Source organism: Aquarana catesbeiana, linkage group LG03, assembly GCF_042186555.1.
Source record: "Aquarana catesbeiana isolate 2022-GZ linkage group LG03, ASM4218655v1, whole genome shotgun sequence".
In the NCBI taxonomy this organism is placed as follows: Eukaryota; Metazoa; Chordata; class Amphibia; order Anura; family Ranidae; genus Aquarana; species Aquarana catesbeiana.
The window spans coordinates 115867549-115893788 of record NC_133326.1 but is presented as its reverse complement, the minus strand read 5'-3'; the positions used below and the strand labels follow the sequence as shown (position 1 = coordinate 115893788).

General features: G+C 42.0%; 1 protein-coding gene and 1 long non-coding RNA gene across 3 annotated transcripts in view; one reads left to right on the top strand and one right to left on the bottom strand.

The window, feature by feature from the left end:
* LOC141134467 (uncharacterized) overlaps positions 1–13197 on the bottom strand; it is a 28864-nt gene extending 15667 nt beyond the window's left edge. Inside the window, exon 1 of the long non-coding RNA XR_012243164.1 lies at positions 13077–13197. This is a non-coding gene — a long non-coding RNA (uncharacterized lncRNA). The remainder of the gene's footprint in view (positions 1–13076) is intronic.
* Positions 1–26240, top strand: part of CSPG4 (chondroitin sulfate proteoglycan 4) — a 183569-nt gene that overhangs the window by 78647 nt on the left and 78682 nt on the right. For both annotated transcript variants that reach the window (XM_073619044.1, XM_073619043.1), the window contains exon 2: positions 17703–17854. In XM_073619044.1, coding sequence (XP_073475145.1) covers positions 17703–17854 — 152 coding nt within the window. The remainder of the gene's footprint in view (positions 1–17702; positions 17855–26240) is intronic.

The window sequence follows — 26240 nt, the reverse complement described above, 5'->3', positions numbered from 1 at the left end:
TTTACATTCCTTGTGACAGCAATAAAAGTAATCAAAATAAAAAAAAAAAAAAATACAATGTAAAAAATAAAAATAAATGAAATAAAAAAAAAAAAAATAATTTTTAAAGCGCCCCCGTCTCTGCGAGCTCGCTCAGCAAAGAATTTGCATATGGAAGTCATGCCCGCATATGTAAACTATGTTCAAATCACACATGTGAGGTATCACCGCCATCGACGGAGCAAGAGCAATAATTCTAGCACTAGACCTCCTCTGTAACTCTAACCTGGTAACCTTTTTTTTTTTTTTTTTAAATGTCACCTTTGGAGATTTTTAGGTACCGTAGTTTGTCCCCATTCCACGAGTGTGCGCAATTTTAAAGCGTGACATTTTTGGTATCTATTTACTCGGTGTAACATCATCTTTCACATCATACAAAAAAATTTGGCTAACTTTACTGTTTCATTTTTTTAAAATTCATGAAAGTGTCTTTTTCCCCAAAAAGTTGTGTTTAAAAGACCGCTGCACAAATACCGTGTGACATAAAATATTGAAACAATTGCCATTTTATTCTCTAGATTCTCTAATAAAAATATATACATAGAGTTTGGGGGTTCTAAGTATTTTCTAGCAAAAAATACAGATTTTAACTTGTAAACACCAAATGTCAGAAATAGGCTTAGTCATTAAAGGGTTATAGCAGAAATTCAAAAATATTGTTTTTTTTTTTTCAAAATTGTAGGTCCTTTTTTGTTTATAGCACAAAAAATAAAAAAACACAATGGTGATCAAATACCACCAACAGATAGCTCTTTTTGTGGGGGGGGGGGAATACATACATTTTTCTTGGGTACAGCAATGCATGACAGCGAAATTGTCCGTTATAGTAACGCATTGCCATATCGCAAAAAATGGCCTGGTCATGGAGGGGGATAGATCTTCCAAAGGTCAAATGGTTGGTGGGTGACAAAATCATGGATCAAACATGTATTTTTGCCACCCTTCAACCACGCATCTAAATGAAGCCTTAGGCATACCCTTAAGGCCTCATGCCCCTGATTTTTTTCACTCTCCAGGGTCCTAAAGCCTGAAATATCTGGTGTTTTCCTGCACCTGGGAGCCGTAATGCCATGTACAGCTGCCAGTAGAAGTGAATGGTTGTCTAGGGACAACTGCTTGTAAATGCCGATGGCATTCACAAGGAACTGACGTAGTTCCCTGAATGCAAACATGGCTCAGGAGCCTGTAAACGTCTGAGTGCCTAAAGCAGGGCTATGCAATTGGCGGACCTCCAGCTATTGCAAAACTACAAGTCCCATCATGCCTCTGCCTTTGGGTGTCATGCTTCTGGCTGTCAGATTCTTGCTAAGCCTCATGGACTTGTAGTTCTGCAACAGCTAGAGGTCCGCTAATTGCATATCCCTGGCCTAAACCTTTACAATGTGTGACAGGTTAACTTTAAGCATTACCTAGCCAAGTCTCATTTCTGCTTCCGCCAATGTTACATTATTGGAAGAAGCTTCAGATATCTGCCATAAGATGTATCGAATGGATAAAGCCTATTTTTTGGGGGCAGAGAGAAAAAACAACACCACCAATAATGCGGAATCCTGTCCAGGAAAGTGTTAATAGAGCAATGTTCTGCAGGTCTTTAAGCTAGCTTATAATTGGGTAAAACTGCAGGTTCCTGGTCTTGATGTGGTTTCCCCACTGTCGCTTATCCTCCCGGACACTGAATCATCAACATTGGCATCAGCACACTGCCTATTATACCTCCAAATATAGTAACGCTGTACGGCCCAGCCCTTCATAGCACCCTTTACTTTACAAGCTGCAGCTTTACACATGCACTATAGAAAGAAAGGCCTTTCCTGTATTAACGGCTCTCCTTATTAGTCACACTGCTGCACTGTATACGGCACATTCTGCTAATCACAAGGCACATGCCACCCTCTAACGGTTCACAGGATCTGCTCTCTGCTATAGCTCCTCTGTGTTTAAATACTGGCCAGTATAAATGACTGAATTACTGAGGAACTGTTTATCCAACGACGTCCGTTTCATTCCGTTTACTTGTTTATATCAATGTGTTTGTCAGTTAAGTGTGTGACCCCCAGTGTACAGCACCCCCAAGAGTTTAACGGCAGGAAAAGCTGAAATAATATTTTCCTACAGTACTGAATGAACTTCTGTGTTGCAGCAAATGAGTCACAAAACACATTCACTATTATAAGCATGTTATGTAGGATAGCACACACTTATTCACCACACGTGCACATCAACACCCCTCCTTCTAGAAAAACTGCCACGCTATATTCACAAATCAGAATAGGATTTTCACATAGTTGCCACACAGGGAATATAATATTCCGCTTTTAGTGAGAGTTGGGGGAAAAATGTATATTCACACCAGAATATGACAAAGGCTGACACAAACCTGGGCAAAATTAAAAATCAAAATACTCTTAAAGCGGGGTTCCACCCAAATTTTGAACAATATCTGTATGTATTCTCTTCCTAGCCTAGATGCTGACATGCCGTTTAAAAAAATTTAAATCGCCGTAATTACCTTTTATTTTTCTATTCTTCTTTGCACTTCCTGGTTCTCCTCCCGTGGGAGTAGGCGTGTTTCTAGCCTCTCCAAGACTCCTGGGAGCTAGTGTCAGGCTTCCCAGGATGCCACTGAGCATGTGCGGGAACGAGCGGTGAATGCTGGGAGCACAGCATTCACCACATCCAGGAAATAAATGCTTGTGGGCTTCAAATGCCCACAATGAAGATGGAAACCGGCTGCAGTGAATAATATAAGTTATTCTTTCCGACGAAATCTGACACAGGCGGACATATTACATACAATATGTGAGTATGTAATGCTGAGAAGAAAAGTTTGTGAATGAACTAAAAAAAAAAAAAAAACGATAGATAGGTGGACCCCGCTTTAAAGTGATTGCAAAGTTAATTAAAAAAACAAATGTTATACTTACCTGTTCTGTGCAATGACTTTGCACAGAGCAGCCCCGATTCTCCTCTTCTTGGGTCCCCCTATGGCACTTTGGGCACCTCCTCTTCTCCATGTGCCACCAGAGGAAGCCGCTTCCTATCATGGGATATCTGCGGACTGATTCACAAGCCACACTCTGTGTGTCCAATTACACACATAGTACAGTTCAGTCCAGCCCCCTGCTCCCTCCTCACTGTATTTGATTGACAGCAGCAGGAGCCAATGGCTCTCACTCCAGTGAGGTGGAAGAGAGCCATTGTGTCCTACAAATACCATACTGGTGACCCCACAATAGGGATAACTGTCTTGCGGAAGGGAGTTTAACAAGACTCGTGGCCACTCATTAAAATTAGAAGAAAAGAGGTTTAACCTTAAACTACGTAGAGGGTTCTTTACTGTAATGTCGCATACAGACGATCGGAATTTCCAATAACAAATGTTCGATGTGAGCTTGTTGTTGGAAATTCCAACCGTGTGTAGGCTCCATCCGACATTTGGAAAGCTAAGGCAGAGTCCCTATAGCTCAAAACAGGGAAACTGACAAAAGCAATCCTAAAACAAATATTATTTCAAATATTCAGTAATATTCAGTTTATGACATCTTATTGTTTACATTTGTGGTTTATATGATTCATTATTGCTATATTTTTTTACTCATGTCATTTTTCACATGATTTGATTCATCAGATTGCTTTTCTCAGTTTCCCTGTTTTGAGCTATAGGGACTCTGCCTTAGTTTTCCACTCACATAATTTTTCACCATTACTGAATATTTGAAATAATATTTGATTCAATTTTTTTTTTTTTCATTTTTGGGTTTACACATTTACATTTACACCCACCCCATGTTTTTCACTGATTTGAGTTTAGTATTTAAGACTTTTTATCTATTCACTTTGCATTTTACATATATATTATTTTCAAGCACAGCGTTAACCACTCGGTTTTCTTTCCATCGGACATTTGTTGTCGGAATTTCCGACAACAAAAATTTGAGAGCTGGTTCTCAAATTTTCCGACAACAAAATTTTTGATCGTGTGTACACAATTCCGACGCACAAAATTCCACGTATGCTCGGAATCAAGCAGAAGAGCCGCAGTGGCTATTGAACTTAATTTTTCTCGGCTCATCGTACGTCACCGCGTTCTTGACGTTTGGAATTTTTTGGAATTTCCAACAACATTTGTGCGATTGTGTGTATGCAAGACAAGTTTCAGCCAACATCCGTCGGAAATAAATCCACGGTTTTGTTGTCAGAAAATCCTATCATGTGTACATAGCATAAGAGCGGCAAGGATGTGGAATTCCCTTCCACAGGCGGTGGTCTCAGCGGGGAGGGGGGGGCATCAATAGTTTCAAGAAACTATTAGATAAGGTAAGCACCTGAACGACCACAACATACAGGGATATACAATGTAACACTAACATATAATCACACACATAGGTTGGACTTGATGGACATGTGTCTTTTTTCGACCTCACCTACTATGTAACTATGAGAGAGAGAGCAGTGCCGCTGCTCTCATGCACAGTGCTGGATCAAGATCAGGCTCAGGTAAGTATTTGGGAGGCAGGGGGGAGCTGACAATAGAAGGTTTTTTTAATGCAGAGAATGCATTAAAGTAAAAACCTTTAGCCTTTACAACCACTTTAAGCTGGCTTCATTTGATTGACCAACAATAAAGTACCTACTTATAAAACAGTGATATTGTCTTACCACATTCATACCATGTTTTTAAAGAGATCCCAGTGCTAGCCCATTCATTAAAAAATACATGTATAAGATTATATGTGCATTCAATGTATTTAATGCATTATAACTCATTGTAAAAGCCTCTCTTGTATGGACATCCAAAAGCCCTGAGACTGCTGCTGGCGCCACCATCTTGGATGGCAGCAGCCCCAACAGACTCAGAGCTGTCACTGACACTCTATAGCAGGGGTCTCAAGCTAAAATTACCTGAGGGCCACAAGACAAGTTTTAATATCCCATGGGGGCCGCATGCAAACTTTCAAACTTCAAAAACAGCACTGGTGTCAGGGGGCGCATTATTACCCCAGCACTGGTGTCAGCATTAACCCCCAGCACTGGTGTCAGCGGACACATTATTAACCCCCAGCACTTGTATCAACGGACGCACTATTAACCCCCAGCACTGGTGTCAGCGGACGCACTATTAACCCCCAGCATTGGTGTCAGTAGACGCACTATTAACCCCCAGCACTGGTGTTTGCGGACGCACTATTAACCCCCAGCACTGGTGTCAGTAGATGCACTATTAACCCCCAGCACTGGTGTTAGCGGATGCACTATTAACCCCCAGCATTGGTGTCAGCGGACCCACTATTAACCCCCAGCATTGGTGTCAGCGGACGCACTATTAACCCCCAGCTTTGGTTTCAGCGGACGCACTATTAGCCCCCAGCACTGGTGTCAGTAGACGCACTATTAACCCCCAGCTTTGGTGTCAGCAGACGCACTATTAACCCCCAGCATTGGTGTCAGCGGTGCACTATTAACCCCCAGCATTGGTGTCAGCGGATGCACTATTAACCCCCAGCATAGGTGTCAGCGGACGCACTATTAACCCCCAGCACTGGTGTCAGCGGACGCACTTTTAACCCCAGCATTGGTCAGTGGACGCACTATTAACCCCCAGCACTGGTGTTAGCGGACGCACTATTAACCCCCAGCATTGGTGTCACTAGACGCACTATTAACCCCCAGCACTGGTGTCAGCAGATGCACTACTACCCCCAGCTTTGGTGTCAGCGGACGCACTATTAACCCCCAGCACTGGTGTCAGCAGACGCACTATTAACCCCCAGCACTACCCCCTACACTCCACAAATAACTCTCCCCCTCACACTTCACAAATACCCCTCCAACACTTGACAAATACCCCCTGTTTACAAATTTCAACCCCAGTCACCTCACTAAGGACTTTGCTCAGCCTCAGTGTGATGGCTCACTTACCTCTCCTCCTGGCAGTCAGCTGGTGGCCTGATCTTCTGCCTCCTGGCTCAACACAGGCCTAGTGGCAGGGCACCCCGAGAACGCCATAATCTTCCACCCTAAGGTGGCAGCTGGACCCTGGATCTGGGCACAGCCTCCGAGGGAGCACAGCTCTGAACAATCATCAGAGCCTAGATGGGCGGGGCGATGGATGGATCCTCCCTCCGCTCTGCTCTCTCTGCTCTCCTGTGCTGTGTCTGTTTTCTTTGCTGTGCGACCTGGGCTGCAGAAGCATGCAGGGGAGAGGACACAGGAGAGACAGAGAGAGAGAAAGCTCCCAGCCGCTGCGCAGTGCACTCCGCACACCCGCCCAGGAACGGCCCTGCCTGCGGGCCATTTGTAACCAGTCCGCTGGCCGTAAATGGCCAGTGGGCCGATACTTTGAGACCCCTGCTCTATAATATTACCCCAGGCTCCTCCTCTGGCAGCTACATAAAAGGTTATATAGGGAGGTGAGAGCAGCAGTGGAGATGCTGGGTGACCATAGACAGTAATTAGACACTCCAAGAAGAGGAGAGGGCTATGACATGCAAGGAGGAAGGTGGCTATGCTAGCAATTGACTCTTCCTGGAGCAGTCAAAATTTCCAGTGCAAGTGCAAGTGTTATGTGGAGTGGAGAGGGAAAATATTAAATGTTAAATATTAAATATTTGATTGTCCTGTATGGATGGAATGTTCTCTGCAGTGCTATATAGAAAACATGTATGATTGGCCTTTTAAAAAATAAAGGCATAGTGTAGAGCAGCCTTTTTCGAACAGGGTGCCTTGAGGTTTTTCCGGGGACAGACATCCCAACCTGCAAAAACTCATTTCAGGGAGGTTTCAAACCAATTTCAGGGAGGTTTCAAACCAATTTCAGGGAGGTTTCATACTAATTTCAGGGAAGTGATGCTTCGCGCCGTGCCAATTAAATGCAGCCTGATCAGTGCCATTTAAATGCGGCTATACCAGTGCCCATGAAATGCAGCCTTACCAGCGCCCATGAAATACAGCCTGATCACACAGCTGCTGGAGCCTGAGGTCTGGCTGCTGGAGCTGGGCTGCTGGTCCTGGGGTCTGGCTGCTGGGGCTGGGCTGCTGGTCCTGGCTGCTGGAGCTGGGCTGTTGGTCTTGTGGTCTGGCTTCTGGGGCCAAGGGTCTGGTTGCTGGAGCCAAGGGTCTGGTTGCTGGAGCCAAGGGTCTGGCTGTTGGGGTCAAGGGTCTGGGTGCTGGGGTTAAGGGTCTGGTTGCTGGGGCCAAGGGTCTGGCTGCTGGACCGCTCCACATTTCCCTGCACAGAGAGAGAGAGACAGACCCTGCTCCACATTTCCCTGCACAGAGAGACATCGCTCCACATTTCCCTGCACAGAGAGACATCGCTCCACATTTCCCTGCACAGAGAGAGACATCGCTCCACATTTCCCTGCACAGAGAGAGACACCGCTCCACATTTCCCTGCACAGAGAGAGACATCGCTCCACATTTCCCTGCACAGAGAGAGACATCGCTCCACATTTCCCTGCACAGAGAGAGACATCGCTCCACATTTCCCTGCACAGAGAGACATCGCTCCACATTTCCCTGCACAGAGAGACATCGCTCCACATTTCCCTGCACAGAGAGAGACACCGCTCCACATTTCCCTGCACAGAGAGAGACATCACTCCAAGTGGAGGCTCACTCCACTTGACTCTATCTCTGATAACACATCAATAAATCAAGCCATTTGCTTCAGGTTGCTCAGCACTTCTGTGCTTCCCATGCAACAAACTTTACTTCTAATTCTCACACAATATTAGCACAGATTACGCCATCATTTAATTCTATGGCCCTGAAAATCTCCACCCAATACACAGAAAATAGGGAAAAAACAGTTAAAGCGGGGTTCCATCCAAATTTTTAACAATATCTGTATGTATTCTCTTCCTTGCCTAGATGCTGACATGCCGTTTAAAAAAATATAAATCACCGTAATTACCTTTTATTTTTCTATTCTTCTTTGCACTTCCTGGTTCTCCTAGGAGTAGGCGTGTTTCTAGCCTCTCCCAGACTCCTGGGAGCTAATCTCAGGCTTCCCAGGATGCCACTGAGCATGTGCAGGAACGAGCGGTGAATGCTGGGAGCACAGCATTCACCACATCCAGGAAATAAATGCTTGTGGGCTTCAAATGCCCACAATGAAGATGGAAACCGCCTGCAGTCAATAATATAAGTTATTCTTTCCGACGAAATCTGACACAGGCGGACATATTACACACAATATGTGAGTATGTAATGCTGAGAAGAAAAGTTTGTGAATGAACTCAAAAAAAAAAAAACGATAGATAGGTGGACCCCCGCTTTAACATTAGACTTTCAGGTTTATGCCTGCCATTAATGTCTTCTAAATGGAAGTAGAAGACAGTGCACGTGGAAATGCAGCCAAAACTTTATTTCTGTTATTTTAGCTAGAGAGGAGAAAGGTTATAATCTCCGTCAGGTAGTTATTACTGCTGGGAAGATGTTTCCTCCCTTTCTGTCTCAACTGGAACAAAAGGGAAATTCCACCTTTGTGATTAGTCTTCCAAACAGGTGTACCTACTGGGAAATTTCCCTTTATTCTCTATTTCAGTGACAGTTGTCACATTTTAGATCCCCCTTCACTTTCTGTTTAGGTGACAGCTGTCACTAGAAGAGGCAGTTTGTGTAAACCTCCCAAACATAGACACAAGCAACACTGACCTAAGTTGTAACCTTTTAACATGTTATCCAAAACTTTAAAGAAAGTGTAACTGGTGTTCCAACCAGAAAAATTATAGCCCTTGCAATACTTGTTCTTTAGCTACATTTTCTGGCTTATGGATTTAATATTGGTTAAAGGTAACTATTATTTGATTTTAGATTTCTGTTCAATAAGTGCACAATGACACATATTTCTGTTAAAACACCCACAGGTTCCCTAAATGTTAAATGTCAAAAATGTTTTTGTTGCTGTAGATTAAAAAAATAACTGACTTTGGCCAAGTGATGCACTCTAGTGTACAAAAGTTCCCAGTGGGGCTCAGAAATAAACGGATTTTAAAATTTCCTTGAGTGTTGACTTATTACTGTTTTAGCAAATGCACTCATATGTAAAATATGTACTCGACTAGAATAAGTAACAAATGAAAAATACTTGCCACAGACATTTTCAGGGGTTAGCATTTCTGCAATTTTTCCATCTTTTTTGTGAAGAAGGGTTAAATTTATGCAGACGGAGTAGCAATTTCAATTAATGTGCCAGCGAAACTAATGCAAAGTGATAAAGTTAATTTAAAAAATCCTTATGGCAACATCTTCCAGACAGCAAAGAATGATAGTCTGAACGAGGACATCTCCTTTAATTATATAATTTGCAACATGAAAGAATGTCAGCTGAATGTCTGAAATACATTTTTAAGATCAAATTCAGGGAAAGGTATTATACCAAAGTGGCTTAACAGAATTTTCAGTCTCATTTACAGAATACACCATCCTTTATAAATAGAATAGTCATTCCACTTTACATATGTGATCACTTTCTGCCTTGAAAAGAGAATAGAATTGTGTTGTTCAGTGGAATGGAAACACAATGCCTTATATATATATACCCCCCATTGTTTATAAAATGTATTTTTATTAATGCCACATATATTCGACAGAAAAAAATATATTAAACAAATAATTCAAGTTAAGATGTATAAACATATGTCTTAAAATGGGTAGTTGCCAGCAGATTTGTACTTTTCACTTTACTGGCTTTAATAATACTCTCGCATTATTCATATAGGCTTACCAGAGGCCTTTGAATTATTTTGAAAACTATATAAAACTATATAAAAGGATGCTAAACTAAATAACCAGAATTAGCATTCCTGTTCTAATGTGTTGGAAAAAATTACAGAAACTCAATTGGTTCATAAAGGTCCCAGATAGCAAGCAAGTGTGCTGCAAGTTTGAAAATGACCTGCTAAGTGATTGCTAGACTTGCGGTTTCACAGGTTTAATGCACAATTGCAGCAAGTCTGCATTGCATGACTCCAGATCAACTTTCTTTGCAAACATTCTGCAAGTCGGCTGAAAGTTCTGGTTCAGTTATGTTGTGCAATAGTCATTCCACCACAGGGGTCACTGTGGCTGAATTTTCATGCTGTAGACTTGCAGAGCTCTTTCTGTAGACCAGGGGTAGTCAACCACCGGCACTGGTGCCGCAAGCGGCACGCGAAGCCTCTTTTGTCGGCACTCGACTCCCTCCCCATCAGCAGAGCAGGAGGGAAGTGTCAGTGAGACACTAATGCATTCCAATTTCAGAATTCCCCACGCCACACCTGCACTGAGGGGCAGGCACTGTGCCCCACACATTGTAAAGGATGGAAAACATTGTTTGGATCACTAACGTTGCTGTAGCTGCGTTTGTGATGGGAAAGAGATTGGGTGCAGTTCTTCTGGGGGGGGGGGGGGGTCCCTGTTTCCAGGAGGTGGAGGACTGTCTTGGCTACTGCTAGAGCCAATCACAGTCTTGCTAGCCACGCCCACCATCTGGAGGAAGATGACTCGCTTGGTTGGCACTACCAATCTCAGAAAGAAGGATTTCACTGTGATTAAGAAAACCACAATCAGGTGACAGTTTGTGGAATTACTGTTGAGCTTATGGGAACTTTGTTGAAATTATTCCTGAACACTTGCATTTCTTACTACTGAACCCCGGCACTCTGTGTCCCTTTAAGCACCAGCCAGTATTCAGTGCAATGAAAATCACACCCAACCACTTTTTCTCAGCTGTAGGGGCCCAACCTATGATCCTGCACACAGTCCCACTGCTTTCAGAAAATACCCCTGACTTGAGCTCATCATTGTGCATCCATTCCATATGCTGATATGTGACATCACATACATCACATACAACCACGTGGGCTGGATGCAAGAGGTGGATCAGCAGAATGAGTGTGCCAGGACAGATAGATGTGTCTCATCTCTGCTTCCTTTCACCACTCTGCATATCAAGCATATCATAGATGAGAAGAGGGTACAGCGGTGGGGAAAATGAGCAGGAGGGGTTCAGAAGTGGAACAGAAGAGCAGGAGGTCCTCCTGTGATTCCTTCTTCCTGTGGTAACTAGCTTAAAATGCGGATCATCCTCCTGGTTACCAGCAACCTCCTCTCATATATGTCACATGTAAAAACAACAGAGGCTTGCAATAGTGTAATATCATGTTTAAAAAGATTTATTACAACTTAAACTCCACCAGAATTACACTCGCATTTCATGATAAAAAAACATGCCTTAGTAAACTCATGTGTGATGGGGTGATAGTGTCACCTGAAACCGGATCTGCAGCCCCGGTCAGCAGCATTCACCCCGTCCTAAGCCTGTGCTCCAGAGCACTTCCTGATTCCTTTCACATCAGCCGATCAAGCTCCTCCTTCCGGTTTCGTCACAATCTCATGACTTCCTATGGGACACAAATCCCCAGATGTACAGATGTATAGTGGTGGGGCAGATGAGAAGGGGGGGCAGTGATCTGAGGTGTGAAGGTGAATTAATCTGAAGTGTGGAGTTGCAGGAATTGGGAATGATCTGAGAGTGCAGGATGTTAATCTCTCACTACTAAAGTAGTTTATAGCATTCATTTTATAAAAAAATATTTTCATGATTGAGAGTGTGAAGTTGAAATTTTTTTGTTATAAAATCGGCACACTCAATTTCTTTGAAAACATTTTTCAACACACTGTGCTCAAAAGGTTGCCTACCCCTGCTGTAGACTGACCACTGCAACTTTGCTCTTGCTAGAGACTTGCCACGCAAATTTGTTACAAACTGGAAAGTATCAACTAGAACTTGTGCTTCAAGTGCTCTGCAAGTGTACAACTTGCCAGTGAAAAATGTGGAGCAAGTTAACAGACTTACAATTCAACACTGCGACAAATTTGTGACAAGTTATCCTTGCTATCTATCATTATTTGTCCTGACGCTAAAATACATTTTTATGCAATAGATATAGGATTGAAAGTGACTGGCAGACACCTTTGGGTACCACCTCATCTTGGAGGAAACAATAAAAAACATTCCAACAAAGGTTCGTAATTCTCCTGTGCCAGCATTGTCTGCCTTAGTCTGATGGTGCCCGTAGATGCTAGATCACCAAAATTGGCCATGTCCTGTGAAATTCACCCCATGTCTGTTACCATCTCTGTTGTTTATTTTTTAATTTTTATTAAAGCCCTACTCCAGCTAAAACATTTGGGGGGTTAGAACCTCCAAACGGTTTTAATGGGTGTTTACATTTTGGAACTTATTCCTATTTCCTATTTGACATGTGTCAGACAAAATCCGATGTTAACAAAAATCCCCCCCAGTATGGTTAAATGAAGTAATGAAACACATTTGCCTGTGAGTGAGGAAGGTTTAGAGGGGTCTCAAACTGGAGGCCCTCCAGCTGCTGCGGAACTACAAGTCCCATCATGCCTTTGCCTGAAGGAGTCATGCTCGTAACTTTCAGCCTTGCAAGGCCTCATGGGACTTGTAGTTTCTCAACAGCTGGAGGGCCGCCAGTTTGAGACTCCTGGTTTAGAACCTCTCTTAGGCTTGCATTCCTGTCTGTATCCGCATAAGGGAGATTTGCCTTTACTTCTAGTCTTCGTAAAAGAGGTTGGAACAGGAGACAAGGGTAATAAACCCCTAAACAAGTATAAAGGATAAAAACACATTTTTTTTAGGCTTACAGCCTTTGTCAGAATTTTATTGCTGTCCGTGTACTTGATATGGAGATTTCCTCCAAATGTATGGAGTCAGACACAACAGGTAGAGAAAAAACTTTTCTCTATGGGTACACAGATGGCATTTAAAATCTGAGCAATAAAATCTTCTCAGTCAGAATACAAAGCAATTAAACATGACAAAAGTTGTAACCCTTTTCCACTGTATTTAAAAAAAAGGTTTGGACTGGAGTTTCGTTTTAAAGACTCCTCTTATATGAACACAAATATGTCCACTGAGATTTACAATGAAATTATAAAACATGGTCAGATATGAAAGATGTATAGCACAGGTAAATTGTAGATAGATGTGAGCTATACTGATGAAAATATGAATATAATTTTACCTTTACCAAAAGCAGATGATTTACTTGCGATGACCAACTGACAGTTCAAGGTCTGCATGTGACTCTCGTGGCCTTCCTCTTCAGCCCTGCTGTCTAGACCTTTCAGCCTGAAAGCAAGACTTGGTTTACATTATTTATTTAGTAGTAACATTTCTATTCTGGTCAGTGTTTGCAAAGCTAACAAGAAAAATGGCAGCTGCCTACAATACACTACTAAATATACATGCTTCTACTACCCTATAATTTTATATTATTATTATTATTATTAAACCTTAGTGTAGAGCAACAATTCTCTAAGATATTTAAAAACATTACTATAATTGCTGTTCATATTGCTAAGCAAAATGGTTCAATTTTTAGGAGAAACTAAACTTATAAAGCACAGTCAACTGGAAACTGTAATGCCCCGTACACACGGTCGGACATTGTTTGGACATTCCGACAACAAAATCCTAGGATTTTTTCCGACGGATGTTGGCTCAAACTTGTCTTGCATACACACGGTCACACAAAGTTGTCGGAAAATCCGATCGTTCTGAACGCGGTGACGTAAAACACATATGTCGGGACTATAAACGGGGCAGTGGCCAATAGCTTTCATCTCTTTATTTATTCTGAGCATGCGTGGCACTTTGTGCGTCGGATTTGTGTACACACGATCGGAAATTCCGACAACGGATTTTGTTGTCGGAAAATTTTATAGCCTGCTCTCAAACTTTGTGTGTCAGAAAATCCGATGGAAAATGTGTGATGGAGACCACACACGGTCGGAATTTCCGACAACAAGGTCCTATCACACATTTTCCGTCAGAAAATCCGACCGTGTCATTGACTTAAAGTAAAATTTCAGCTAAAATGATTTGTTTTTAAGCTTTGGATGCAGTGGGGAAAGGTTAAAAAATTGTCACTTCCTATTATAGAGATACAACCTGAAGTAAGCAGAGAACTCTTAAAACTGGTGTCCTCACTGGATGGTAATACCTCTTTTTATGGTGACAACTGTATAACTTTGAATTTTCCAAACAGTGGTCACCAGGACAAATACAGAAGGAAGGCCAATGTGTACTGTAGTCCCAATTAGGCAAAAATCAAAGTGATTCCCAGCTCTCCATGAATTAATTTAAAGACAACCAGATATCTTTTTGCTCATCATTTTCAGAAAAATATCTGCCCATCAAGGGTAATCTAAGTGTAAGATTGCTGCACAAAACTACACTGATGTTTTAATGATCCACCACTGCAGTTCCCACAAGTATTTTTGGCCATTTACTAAAGAGAAAGTGAAATAAAGTATCATCCTGAGGCCAAAAACAGGCATTTTGAATAGGAAATGGTTTATTGATTCTAAAAACCAATTAGAATGAGTAATTGCAGAGGAAAACATCCAGACCAGCCTTGTGATATTTAGATGACAGAAGGAACTGTAAATATACCGTATACAATAAAGGTTAGGAGGATATAATAAGAAGAATATAAAATATTTTCAGTTTATTTTGTTTATTATATGAGATGGTCACATAAAATATTGTTTATATGACCCTCATGTTCTGCAACAGCCAACAGCGTATAGAAATCCTAAGGAAGGGAGGACTAGCCATATATAACCCAGTATATATTAGAAGTTTAAATGTACTCATTACCTGAGAATAGACTTTCCAAGAGGCACATATAAATCTAAGTGCATAGTTAAAGAGCCTAGGAAAGACTGGGGAAGCAGGTATCACTAATGGATTCTGTAGAGTAGGGAAAGGAAACAAAGACTCATAGGTCAAGGGTAAGCAGTAAGAGTGTGATGATATGTCAACATTTAGCATGGGGAGGTCAATGAAGTGTTGAAGGAGAATTGCACACAACTGAAGAGAGTGCAAAAGTGACAAAGGTAACAGACCTTCACAAAGATGTGTTTTTAAGGCAGTGATTGGCTGATAGCTGGGAAAACATTCTAGATTAGGCAGGTTGTCCCCCAAAGGTGCCAAATACTAGAGTGTGAGGTGATGGACAGGTCAGGGATGATGTCAGATATCAGATCTGAGCACATGCATTAGAGTATATACAGGGGCAAATGTTTGACAGCTAGCCAGTGCAAGAAAGGTCTACGAGATAGAATTTAGTCCTTGAAGGAGCCAGAGCAGAAATTGCGAGTAGACGAGTTAATTAAGCGACTGGTAAAGAAAATAAGTATGAGCATGACCAGGACATAGATTAATATTTTATTAGTTTCAGCAGTAAGGTAAGAACAGATGTAAAAGATTATTTTCTGATTGAAGAGACCAAATTTTGCTAGACCCCGAGAGGGCAAAGTTGTTGTGAAGGAGTGATAACAGCATTGTAAACTGTATTAAAGGTTAATTAAACAATAATATAAAGGCATGACAGCAGTTACGATGTGGATCTTTTTCTTATTATTTAAATATTTACTAGTCATGGAGTCTGCTGTTGTCTTTCTTTCAGCCGAAGTTCCCCTAATTCCATTCCGCTGCCACCCTGCCATCTTGAAATGAGATCCTGTGCATTAGCAGACATGCCACAGGGCTCTGCCAGGTCCCATATATCTGGCTAAGACCTGTAACATGTCTGCAAAGGCATAGATTTGCCGCTTGTCTCTACCAGGTATGTGGCACCTGGCAGAGACTCGTTGTACTGTATGTTTGCACATGGGCAAGATCTCATGCTGAAACCTTGAAACACTGCCTCCTGGGATGTGTGATACAGACATTGCAGGAGGCAGCAGGTGCCCAGCCTAAGTTATCCACACTTAGACAAGGAATAAAGAAATATATTAACGAAATTAAAAGGTATTTACTTTTTCTTTTAATAAAAAAAATATCTGTAATTGTGTAAGAGGGAAGGGGAGGAAGTTTGTTTCTTGCTTGAAGCTTAGCTTTAAGCTCAGAAGCATGTATATGTTGATCCTGGTAAATTTCTGAGAATTAAAGGAGATTTATGAATCACAGCATACGCTTTTCTTTTATAACATCAGCATTGTAATAAGAATACAAACATTAGTTAGTCATGACGATCAAATATAAGCTTTCATGAAAATCTTCCTTTCATGTTGTGAGTTCTGCCTGTCTGCTATCTGGACTTGTCTAGAAATAATTGAAATATAATGTTGAAATAAATATATGGGTCCCCAGGCCTCTTCTCCTAGCAGCAGAAATTAGCCACTTATTTATTGCTGCTAAACATGCAACAGCCAGGGCCTGGAAAAAGCCGTTAAAAAAACATCTTAACAACTCTCATGATTAATGAAAAGATGAATAGTATCCTCCACAACCCCAACACTAAATTTCTTAAGGTGGGGGCCCCGTAGTTGTCTTATGCTCTGCCAACTTTGCACCCGACCATCCTGGGCCTCCCCAATTGACCTCTTCCACCTCCCGGCCTGGGGGTACCTTCTACCCATTCTTCACTCCCCCCCTCTTTTTCTTCTGTGACTCCCCCCACCTCTACCTGACCCCTTCCCCTTACAACCCCCCCCCCCTATTTTTTTCCTCACCCCCCCCCTTTTTCGTTCTTGTATGCTTGGTTTATATTAAATTTTTCCCAATCTTTGTGGATTGCTCCACAGCCTAGCCCCTGAGCCCTTTGACTCAGGCACCCTGTGTTGTGTTACCCGGCGAAGGGTAACTGTTGTCTGACAATTTATACCTTAAAATGTATTCTATATGAGTATTCTTAAGTTGTACTACTGTATGTTATGCCTTCTATTCATATCCCCTGCATGGGAGTATTACAGCTGTATTCTTTCTCATATCTTAATAAATAATATTGTACCAGAAATGAATACCGTATTTATCAGCGTATAACACACACTGTTTCCCCCTGAAAATAGAGGGCATGTCATGGGTGCTTGTTATACGCCAATATTTACCTGGCTGCCTGCCAGTGGCAAGCACCACCGGATTACACATAGCTGAGTACTCTGTGCTCGCAGTCACACACGGTCCCGCCTCCTGGACGGCTCATAGGATAGACATCACACATCCCAGCATTGGATCAGTGTTTTGTCTATCATATGAGCCATCAAGGAGGCAGGACTGTGTGTGACTGAGCGCCGAGTAAACAGGAGATCCCTCTGTGTAAGCTGGCAATGGTGAGGCTGCAGTTGGGCAATGGCAAGGCTGCAGATGGGCTCTGGTGAGGCTGTAGATGGGCACTAATCAGGCTGCATTGATGGGCAATGGAGAGGCTGCAGATGGGCACTAATCAGCCTCCATTGATGGGCAATGGAGAGGCTGCCGATGGGCACTAATCAGGCTGCATTGATGGGCAATGGAGAGGCTGCAGATGGCCACTGATCAGGCTGCAATGATGGGCAATGGCAAGGCTGCAGATGGGCACTGATCAGGCTGCATTAATGGGCAATTATGAGGCTGCATATGGGCACTGATCAGGCCGTATTAATGGGCACTGACTCTTATATTGCTTCAAAGTTCTTTATTTAAAATTACATTTTTTCCTGAAACTTCCTTCTTAAAATTACGCCAGTTAAGCTATAGGCTAGTTATACGCAATAAATACGGTATATGGTTTTACATTTTGACCATAACTACACTTTAAAGACATCTTAATATCCTATGTTTGTTGACAACAAATTTGCTGCACTTTCCTTCGCCTCTACAGGACAGAACAGCACGAGAGACCCTAACATCGGGAGAACAGTGGATGCCAACCTTCTTGTGACTTTTGTCTCCTCTCAAAATTCTGGTCTCCTCTTCCTTGCAACTGGTACAAGCCAATATCTGCTACTAGAACTCGCCAATGGGACGCTGAGGGTAAGGCTAAACTCTCCTGGAACTGATATACGATAGGATAAATGACCCTAAAAGAAACCATAATAATAGAGTAGAACTATAGAGACACTATAAGTATGCAAGAATAATAAATGTGATTCAAGCTTTCAACCCAAAATATATTTACTTTTGCTTCATGTGCGTAGTATGCATTTCTACAATATAACCAGGCTGACAGCTAGGAGTGTGCTACAGCATTACTCACTGTGTATCAGATATTACAGGATTTCTTAGCCTTTCCTTCACATACATCTGATAATGTGTGTTTTGCAGACTTCAAGGTACTTTGTTTACTCTGTGCTAAATTATCTACATTTGTTCTCTCACTACATTTCTATGAAGGGTGTTGGAAATCAAACTAAGCAAACAATGACATGGTATACGTGCATGTACATACAGAAATCAGTATTGTAAGGAATTAATCGCAAAAAAAAAAAATGCAGTCACACTGGTATTCTGTTCATTACTTATATAAGACACATGACATCGATTATTGAACACACATCATTTTGTAATTAAGACACTTTGAATTCTTTATGTACTTTGCATGCAGATTTCTACGACTGCAAACATACCAACTAAAATGTCACATAAAACATGCAGAAAGGCCCTTCCCAAAAACAGACTGCAAACAGGAGCAACATTTGCATTTAAAGTGCCACTTAACAATATCCTTATTCTTCAAAAATAATCCATACATATCCACTACTTAATGACCCTATAGTCTATTTTTCATTAAAGTGGTAGTAAAGTCTTTTTGTTCACTTGTACCTACAGGCTTATAATAAGGCTTACCCGTGGGTACAGTGAATATCGCCTAACCTTGCACTGTTTAGGAGATTTTCACACTGCATGTGCGGGAGTGACATTATCGCGGCTCGGCCAATCAGACGGCCAGAGCATGTGATCCCAGAAGAAAGACTGGGTGAAGATGGAAGCCCTGTCAGTGGTGACAGCGCGCCGCTTTAGGGCTTCATTCTAAGGTAAACATTTCATAATGTGTTAGTATGCGATGCATAGCACATTATGCCATTGCTTTGCAGGGTTTTGTATGTTTTTTGTTTTTTAAAAGGATGCAGTTTACTACCGCTTGAAACTGATTCTTACTGTGTTTCTGAACCTCTCCTTTTCGCTCTCACTTCAATTTGTTTAGAACAAGCAGTGCATATGGTCATGTACATTGCTCTATGCACACTACAAACCTCATAGTTCCTAGTCTATCTTGGTAGCAAGTAGGAGAGAGTGGCTACATTCTTGCATACATTGGGACCACGGAGAACAAATGTAGCCACCCTCTAAAAGGAAGTCAGAGCACAACAGCAAAATAAAAAGGAATTAGGAGATTTTATAGGAGGCTGAGAGCAAAAGAAGAGTCTTTTTTTGAGTTAAGAATACAGGCACCGATTCTACGGTGGAATTAGTGGCAGTGAATTTCTTCATTTTATATAAATATATATATATAAATATATATGTGTGTGTGTGTGTATATATATATATATATATATATATATATACACACTACCGTTCAAAAGTTTGGGGTCACCCAAACAATTTTGTGTTTTCCATGAAAAGTCACACTTATTCACCACCATACGTTGTGAAATGAATAGAATTTCTTTTATTGGCCAGTCTCAGATATGGCTTTTTCTTTGCCACTCTGCCCTGAAGCCCAAAATCCCGCAGCTGCCTCTTCACTGTAGATGTTGACACTGGTGTTTTGCGGGTACTATTTAATGAAGATGCCAGTTGGGGACCTGTGAGGCGTCGGTTTCTCAAACTAGAGACTCTAATGTGCTTATCTTCTTGCTTAGTTGTGCAACGCGGCCTCCCACTTCTTTTTCTACTCTGGTTAGAGCCTGTTTGTGCTGTCCTCTGAAGGGAGTAGTACACACCGTTGTAGGAAATCTTCAATTTCTTTGCAATTTCTCGCATGGAATAGCCTTCATTTCTAAGAACAAGAATAGACTGTCGAGTTTCAGATGAAAGTTTTCTTTTTCTGGCCATTTTGAGCGTTTAATTGACCCCACAAATGTGATGCTCCAGAAACTCAATCTGCTCACAGGAAGGTCAGTTTTGTAGCTTCTGGAAGGAGCTAGACTGTTTTTAGATGTGTGAACATGATTGCACAAGGGTTTGCTAATCATCAATTAGCCTTCTGAGCCAATGAGCAAACACATTGTACCATTAGAACACTGGAGTGATAGTTGCTGGAAATGGGCCTCTATACACCTATGTAGATATTGCACCAAAAACTAGACATTTGCAGTTAGAATAGTCATTTACCACATTAGCAATGTATAGAGTATATTTGTTTAAAGTTAGCACTAGTTTAAAGTTAGCTTCATTTAAAAGTACAGTGCTTTTCCTTCAAAAATAAGGACATTTCAATGTGACCCCAAACTTTTGAACGGTAGTGTATATACACACGCTATATACACTATATTACCAAAATGGCATCCCAGTCTTAGTGCGTAGGATTCCATATTGAGTTGGCCTACCCTTTACAGGTATATCAGCTTCAACTCTTCTGGCAAGGCTGTCCAAAAGGTTTAGGAGTGTGGGAATGTTTGAACATTCTTCCACAAGCGCATTTGTGAGGTCAGGCACTGAGGTTGGATGAAAAGGCCTGGCTTGCAGTCTCCACTCTAATTCCTCCCAAAGGTGTTCTATCGGGTTGAGGTCAGGACTCTGTGCAGGCCAGTCAAGTTCCTCCACCCCAAACTCGCTCATTTATGTCTTTATGGACCTTGTTTGTGCACTGGTGCGCAGTCATGTTGGAACAGGAAGGGGCTATCCCCAAACTGTTCCCACAAAGTTGGGAGCATGAAATTGTCCAAAATGTCTTGGTATGCTGACGCCTTAAGAGTTCCCTTCACTGGAACTGGGGGGCCAAGCCCAACCCCCGAAAAACAACCCCACATAATAATCCCCCCTCCATTAAATGAGTTGAGCGAGTTTGAGGTGAAGGAACTTGACTGGCCTGCACAGAGTCCTGACCTCAACCCAATAGAACACCTTTGGGATGAATTAGAGCGGACACTGCCAGCCAGGCCTTCCTGTCCACATCAGTGCCTGACTTCACAAATGCGCTTCTTGAAGAATGGTCAAACATTCCCGTTGACACACTTCTAAACCTTGTGGACAGCCGTCCCAGAAGAGTTGAAGCTGTTATAGCTGCAAAGGGTGGGCCAACTCAATATTGAACCCTATGGACTAATGCCCTGTACACATGATAGGATTTTCCAAAGGAAAATGTGTGATAGGACCTTGTTGTCGTAAATTCCGACCGTGTGTAGGCTCCATCACACATTTTCTATAGGCATTTCCGACACACAAGGTTTGAGAGTTTGCTATAAAATTTTCCGACAACAAAATCCGTTGTCGGAAATTCCGATCATGTGTACACAAATCCGAAGCACAAAGTGCCATGCATGCTCAGAATAAATTAAGAAACGAAAGCTATTGGCCACTGCCCCGTTTATAGTCCCGACGTACATGTTTTACGTCGCTGCGTTCAGAACAATCAGATTTTCCGGCAACTTTGTGTGACCGTGTGTATGCAAGACAAGTTTGAGCCAAGTCCGATCAATGTCCTACCGTGTGTACAGGGCATAAGACTGGGATGTCATTAAAGTTCATGTGCGTGTTGTAAAAGTAGGCGTCCCGATTAGATAGATTAGATAGATAGATTTTTTCCCTTTTATATCAGGATATCATAGACCACTTAGCCAAAGTACCCTAGTAAGAAAGTTGCATATTCCTGTTTAGTTTTTATTCTGATGACTTTATTTGTCAATAATTGTCGCGTACACACGACCGTTTTTTTCCGTCAGAATAAACTTTGACGATTTTTCTGACGGAGTTCCGCTGAAACGGACTTGCGTACACACAATCACACCAAAGTTCGATCGTTTAGAACATGGTGACGTACAACACGTATGACAGTGCTAGAAAAAGGAAGCTAAATAGCCAGTAGCCAATAGCTGCCCTTGCGTCGTTTTTGGTCCGTCGGAATAGCATACAGACAAACGGTTTTCCCGATAGGAATTGATTTCGTCGTAAAGATTTAAAACATGTTCTATTTCTAGGTCCGTCAGAATTTTCGAAAGGAAAAGTCCGATGAAGCCCACACATGATCGAATATTCAATGAAATAATTCTGTCGGACCTTTTCTGCCAGAAAGTCCGGTCGTGTGTACGCAGCACAAAAAGTTGTTATCACTGATATTTTAAAAACCCTGCAGAATGTCACATGCCAGTCTTGGTTCCTTTATCTGGACAGTGAGGGAGTAGCACATGGAACCAGGTAAGTATGTATTCGGCTCTAAGGATAAATGAATCAAGAACCTCATGAACCTCTCTATTGCTTATGGAAACTCCCAGTGTGAGATTTTGCAGTGCACATGCTAGAAACTAACAACATGACCTATCATTGTGGCAGAGGGTAGGGCAGGGATAATAAAGAGAAAGGGCTTATGAGGAGGAGAAGAGGGAGCATGTGTAATCCCCAAAGTTATATATTCAGGAGCTAAAGTCTGATCACAAGTCTATCTATATTAGATATTGGATGTACTGTATGTGTAGCGCCCTCCTAGATAGGTTATAGGTTAGGGAAGTTTAGTTACTGTCTCACTGTAATAGGTCGAACTGCATGTGATTGTTTTAGTCTGTTCTGTGTTTCACTGGCTGCAGGGTCGACTGCTTCCCCCTATCTGTCTGGAAAGGTTCTGAAAGATAGTGGGCTTGGAGAGTTAAATCAACAGCTGAATATTTACACAGCCCTGGACAATCCCTGGGGAGAAGTGCCCAGATAGATGCTGGGAGAGATCAGAAATATTCTGAGATGTGGGGCAGAGGGGTTCTTGTCCAAGAGGAGGAGATTCCAGCCTACAGGGCTGCTGCCTTCCCAGGCATACCTGCCATCTGTCTGCTGTTCATCGAGGTCTCAGCTAACTCTGCTAAGGGTTGCTGGAGTTGACTGAGTGTCTTTCATCTGGGGATCTGGTCTGGTGTCACTGGAGAGGTGGTGGGTGCTAAAGTCAGCATTGCTTAAAAGGGACATTATGCCTGGTGTCCTAGTATAGCTTAGTCCACTAAATGCTTGTGGAAGGACTCTGCTCACACTAATAGGAAAAAGATTAGTGTCCTCAAGTTGTTGTTAAAGTTATATGGGCAGTCTCAGTGGTGGCTGATTAATGCAGGATGGGTAAGAAGACAGACAACTCCACATTGCCTCCCAGATGTGTGTGTCTCCTGTAGAGGAGGTTCAAGGGGCTACATCCAAGATTTGCTGGGACTTTAATACTTATTGATAGAAAGTAGTAAACAGAAGGATAACAATCGTTTGAAAAGCTCACTGGCTTTTCATAAGCAGCTCAAGTGCAACCAGGGCTGCCCTCTAATGGGCACCTAGGAACATCGCTCAGAACCTAAACTACATTTTGGATAGAGTAAGGTTATAACCCCTGTAGGTTTTTTTTGCCATCTGTGTCTCACTGGGAGATTTTGTTTTCTATTCTATAGCCAAAACAGGAAGTGATAAGAAATCTCTCCAATGCGAGGGAATCCCTAGTTGTCACCAGGGTCTCCAGAGTTAATGTCTCCGCTAGAACATTTCCTCTCTATTACTGTTCTGGTGAAACTCCGTAACGGGGGAATAGAGAGCAGTAGAAAAACTGACAGGTATTCTTATTCCTCTCCACTTTATCCAAACCACTAAAAAAAGTTTTGCCTTTGATTACACTTTAAAGCAAAAGAAGGGGCACCAAACCAAATTCATAAAGGAGTCCAAAACAGCTTTAAATATTCACAAGACGGACAATGCGTTTTGGGGGGAGGGGGCGCAAAACACACTCTCCCTTCATCAGGGCTCAGTAATAATTGCAAATATTTAAGTAGACTCAGGGAAGCAGATGCTAGAGAAATCTTAAACTTACTGTTAACAAAGCAATTGTGTAGATTTAGGCCAGTGAAACAGATTTGGACTACTTAGTGAATTTGGTCTGGTACTCCTTCTGATTGACGCTCCTATATCACCTCTTCCTCCATAATCTCTCATTACAGAGTCCCTTTAGGTTGCGTAAGGTCTCACAACTAAAAGTGAAAGGGATATTCCAAATGGTTGGTTTAAACCATCTTTTGGAGAGCCTGGGGTATTACAAATTCTACTGTATACAGATCTTTGTGCCTTTATAATCATACAGGAGCAGTGCTAAAACAATAACCAGGTCAACACTTACAGCCTCCAGATTTGTGGATATTTAGCAAACACACAAAAAAAATAATTCAGGGATTTTAAAAAAAATAATTCACCTATCAACAGTAGGCTAAGCATACACAAACGCTGCTAATGTTGGCTCCTTTCTACTTATGGCATCCTTCAACACAGAAGAACAAGTGGCTATATTGAGCGTTCGTTTTATTAATTTATTTATTTTTTGGGTAAGTTGTCTCGTCTATCAAAAGCTCCTTATCCCTGTTAGGAATTGCATACTAGCCACCTCCACATAACACAATTCATGCACCAAGCCAAGAAGGAGAGACAAAAGGGACTGTAATGCAAATAACAGACACAACAAAGAAAAAGAAAGATAAAAATGTAAATAGACAGACACAGATATGCACATTTCCAGATGACAAATACACCTCATATATTAATGTGATTTCTCAGCTGAAAATACAGACATATACATTTAAAAACTCTTTAAACACTTATATAATCAGAGCTTTGCATGGAAGCTGGGACAAATACTTACGAATATAAACTACTGTTATAAACCTGTTTGTTCTTATAATTTTAATTAAGACCAGATGTCTTGCTGAGGGACCTAGAAATTATCCTTAGCTGGCCCCATCTGTCCATGCATACTCACACACACACACACACAATATACAACTCCTCACACAGACTCAGAAAGCACACAGCGCAAACGCAGGCCCAGCTATTCTAAATTCTGAACACAATGGTTAACTCCTATACACTGCATTCTGTCAGTCCTGGTGTTTTACAAAGAAGGGGTACATGTATGAAAATATACATTTGTACCCATTTCTAAAAAAGAGAATTATAAGATGACTATTGCAACATGCCATCATTACCCATATCATAGCAATAATGTTACAGGTAGAGGTCACCACACATGTTACAATCTGACTGTGTACAATCTGATTTAGATCCTCCTATCTATATCTGATTGGATACAAATGGATTGGAAAGTTTAGGTAGGTCCTCATATTACATAGGTTTGTCGAATCTACAGGAAATTGTACAAAGATTGTACAGTCAAATTGTAATGCCCCGTACACACGGTCGGATTTTCCGACGGAAAATGTGTGATAGGACCTTGTTGTCAGAAATTCCGACCGTGTGTAGGCTCCATCACACATTTTCCATCGGATTTTCCGACACACAAAGTTTGAGAGCAGGATATAAAATTTTCCGACAACAAAATCCGTTGTCGGAAATTCCGATCGTGTGTACACAAATCCGACGGACAAAGTGCCACGCATGCTCAGAATAAATAAAGAGATTAAAGCTATTGGCCACTGCCCCGTTTATAGTCCCGACGTACGTGTTTTACGTCACCGCGTTCAGAACGATTGGATTTTCCGACAACTTTGTGTGACCGTGTGTATGCAAGACAAGTTTGAGCCAACATCCGTCGGAAAAAATCCTAGGATTTTGTTGTCAGAATGTCCAAACAAAGTCCGACCGTGTGTACGGGGCATAAGACAGGGTATACCATGCTAGCTGGTTCTATCTATCTTTATTGACTGCCAGTATGATCTCACTTGCAACTTGTGCTTTGGAATAAAACAAATGCAAACATGTCTAAAGCCGAGTACACACTAACAGTTGACAGCTCACAGCTCCGGTCGGAGCGGCTGTACTAACCATGCAAGGTTAGTTCAGCGATCTCCCCCCCGCTGAGCTGTTGTGTTCTGACAGGGGGACAGACCCCTCACCAGAACACTTCGATCAGCGCTCTCTGCGATTGGCTGAGATCGATGATTGGGAGTCGGTCGGCTGCTGGTTTTCCAGTATGCACGTACACAGGCTGAATGTCGAGAGACAACGACTGGTTCAAAAAAAAAAACAGCCAAAATTTGCCTGTAGTGTATGTCGGTCTGTCTGACAGAATACGGCCGTTCGGTCGGCTTCTGTCTGACAGACCAACATTCACTGCGGCCGAATTGTCGACTGTTTTTTTATTTTTAACCAGCCACTGTCTCCCGACATTCAGCCCGTGAGTACACGGCTTAAGAATGTATTTGTGTGTATATATGTAAGTAAAAACGTGCACAGATCTCACCAACCCGATGCACAGATCTCACAAGCTTTTAAAGCCCAACTCCATATTTTGGTGAAC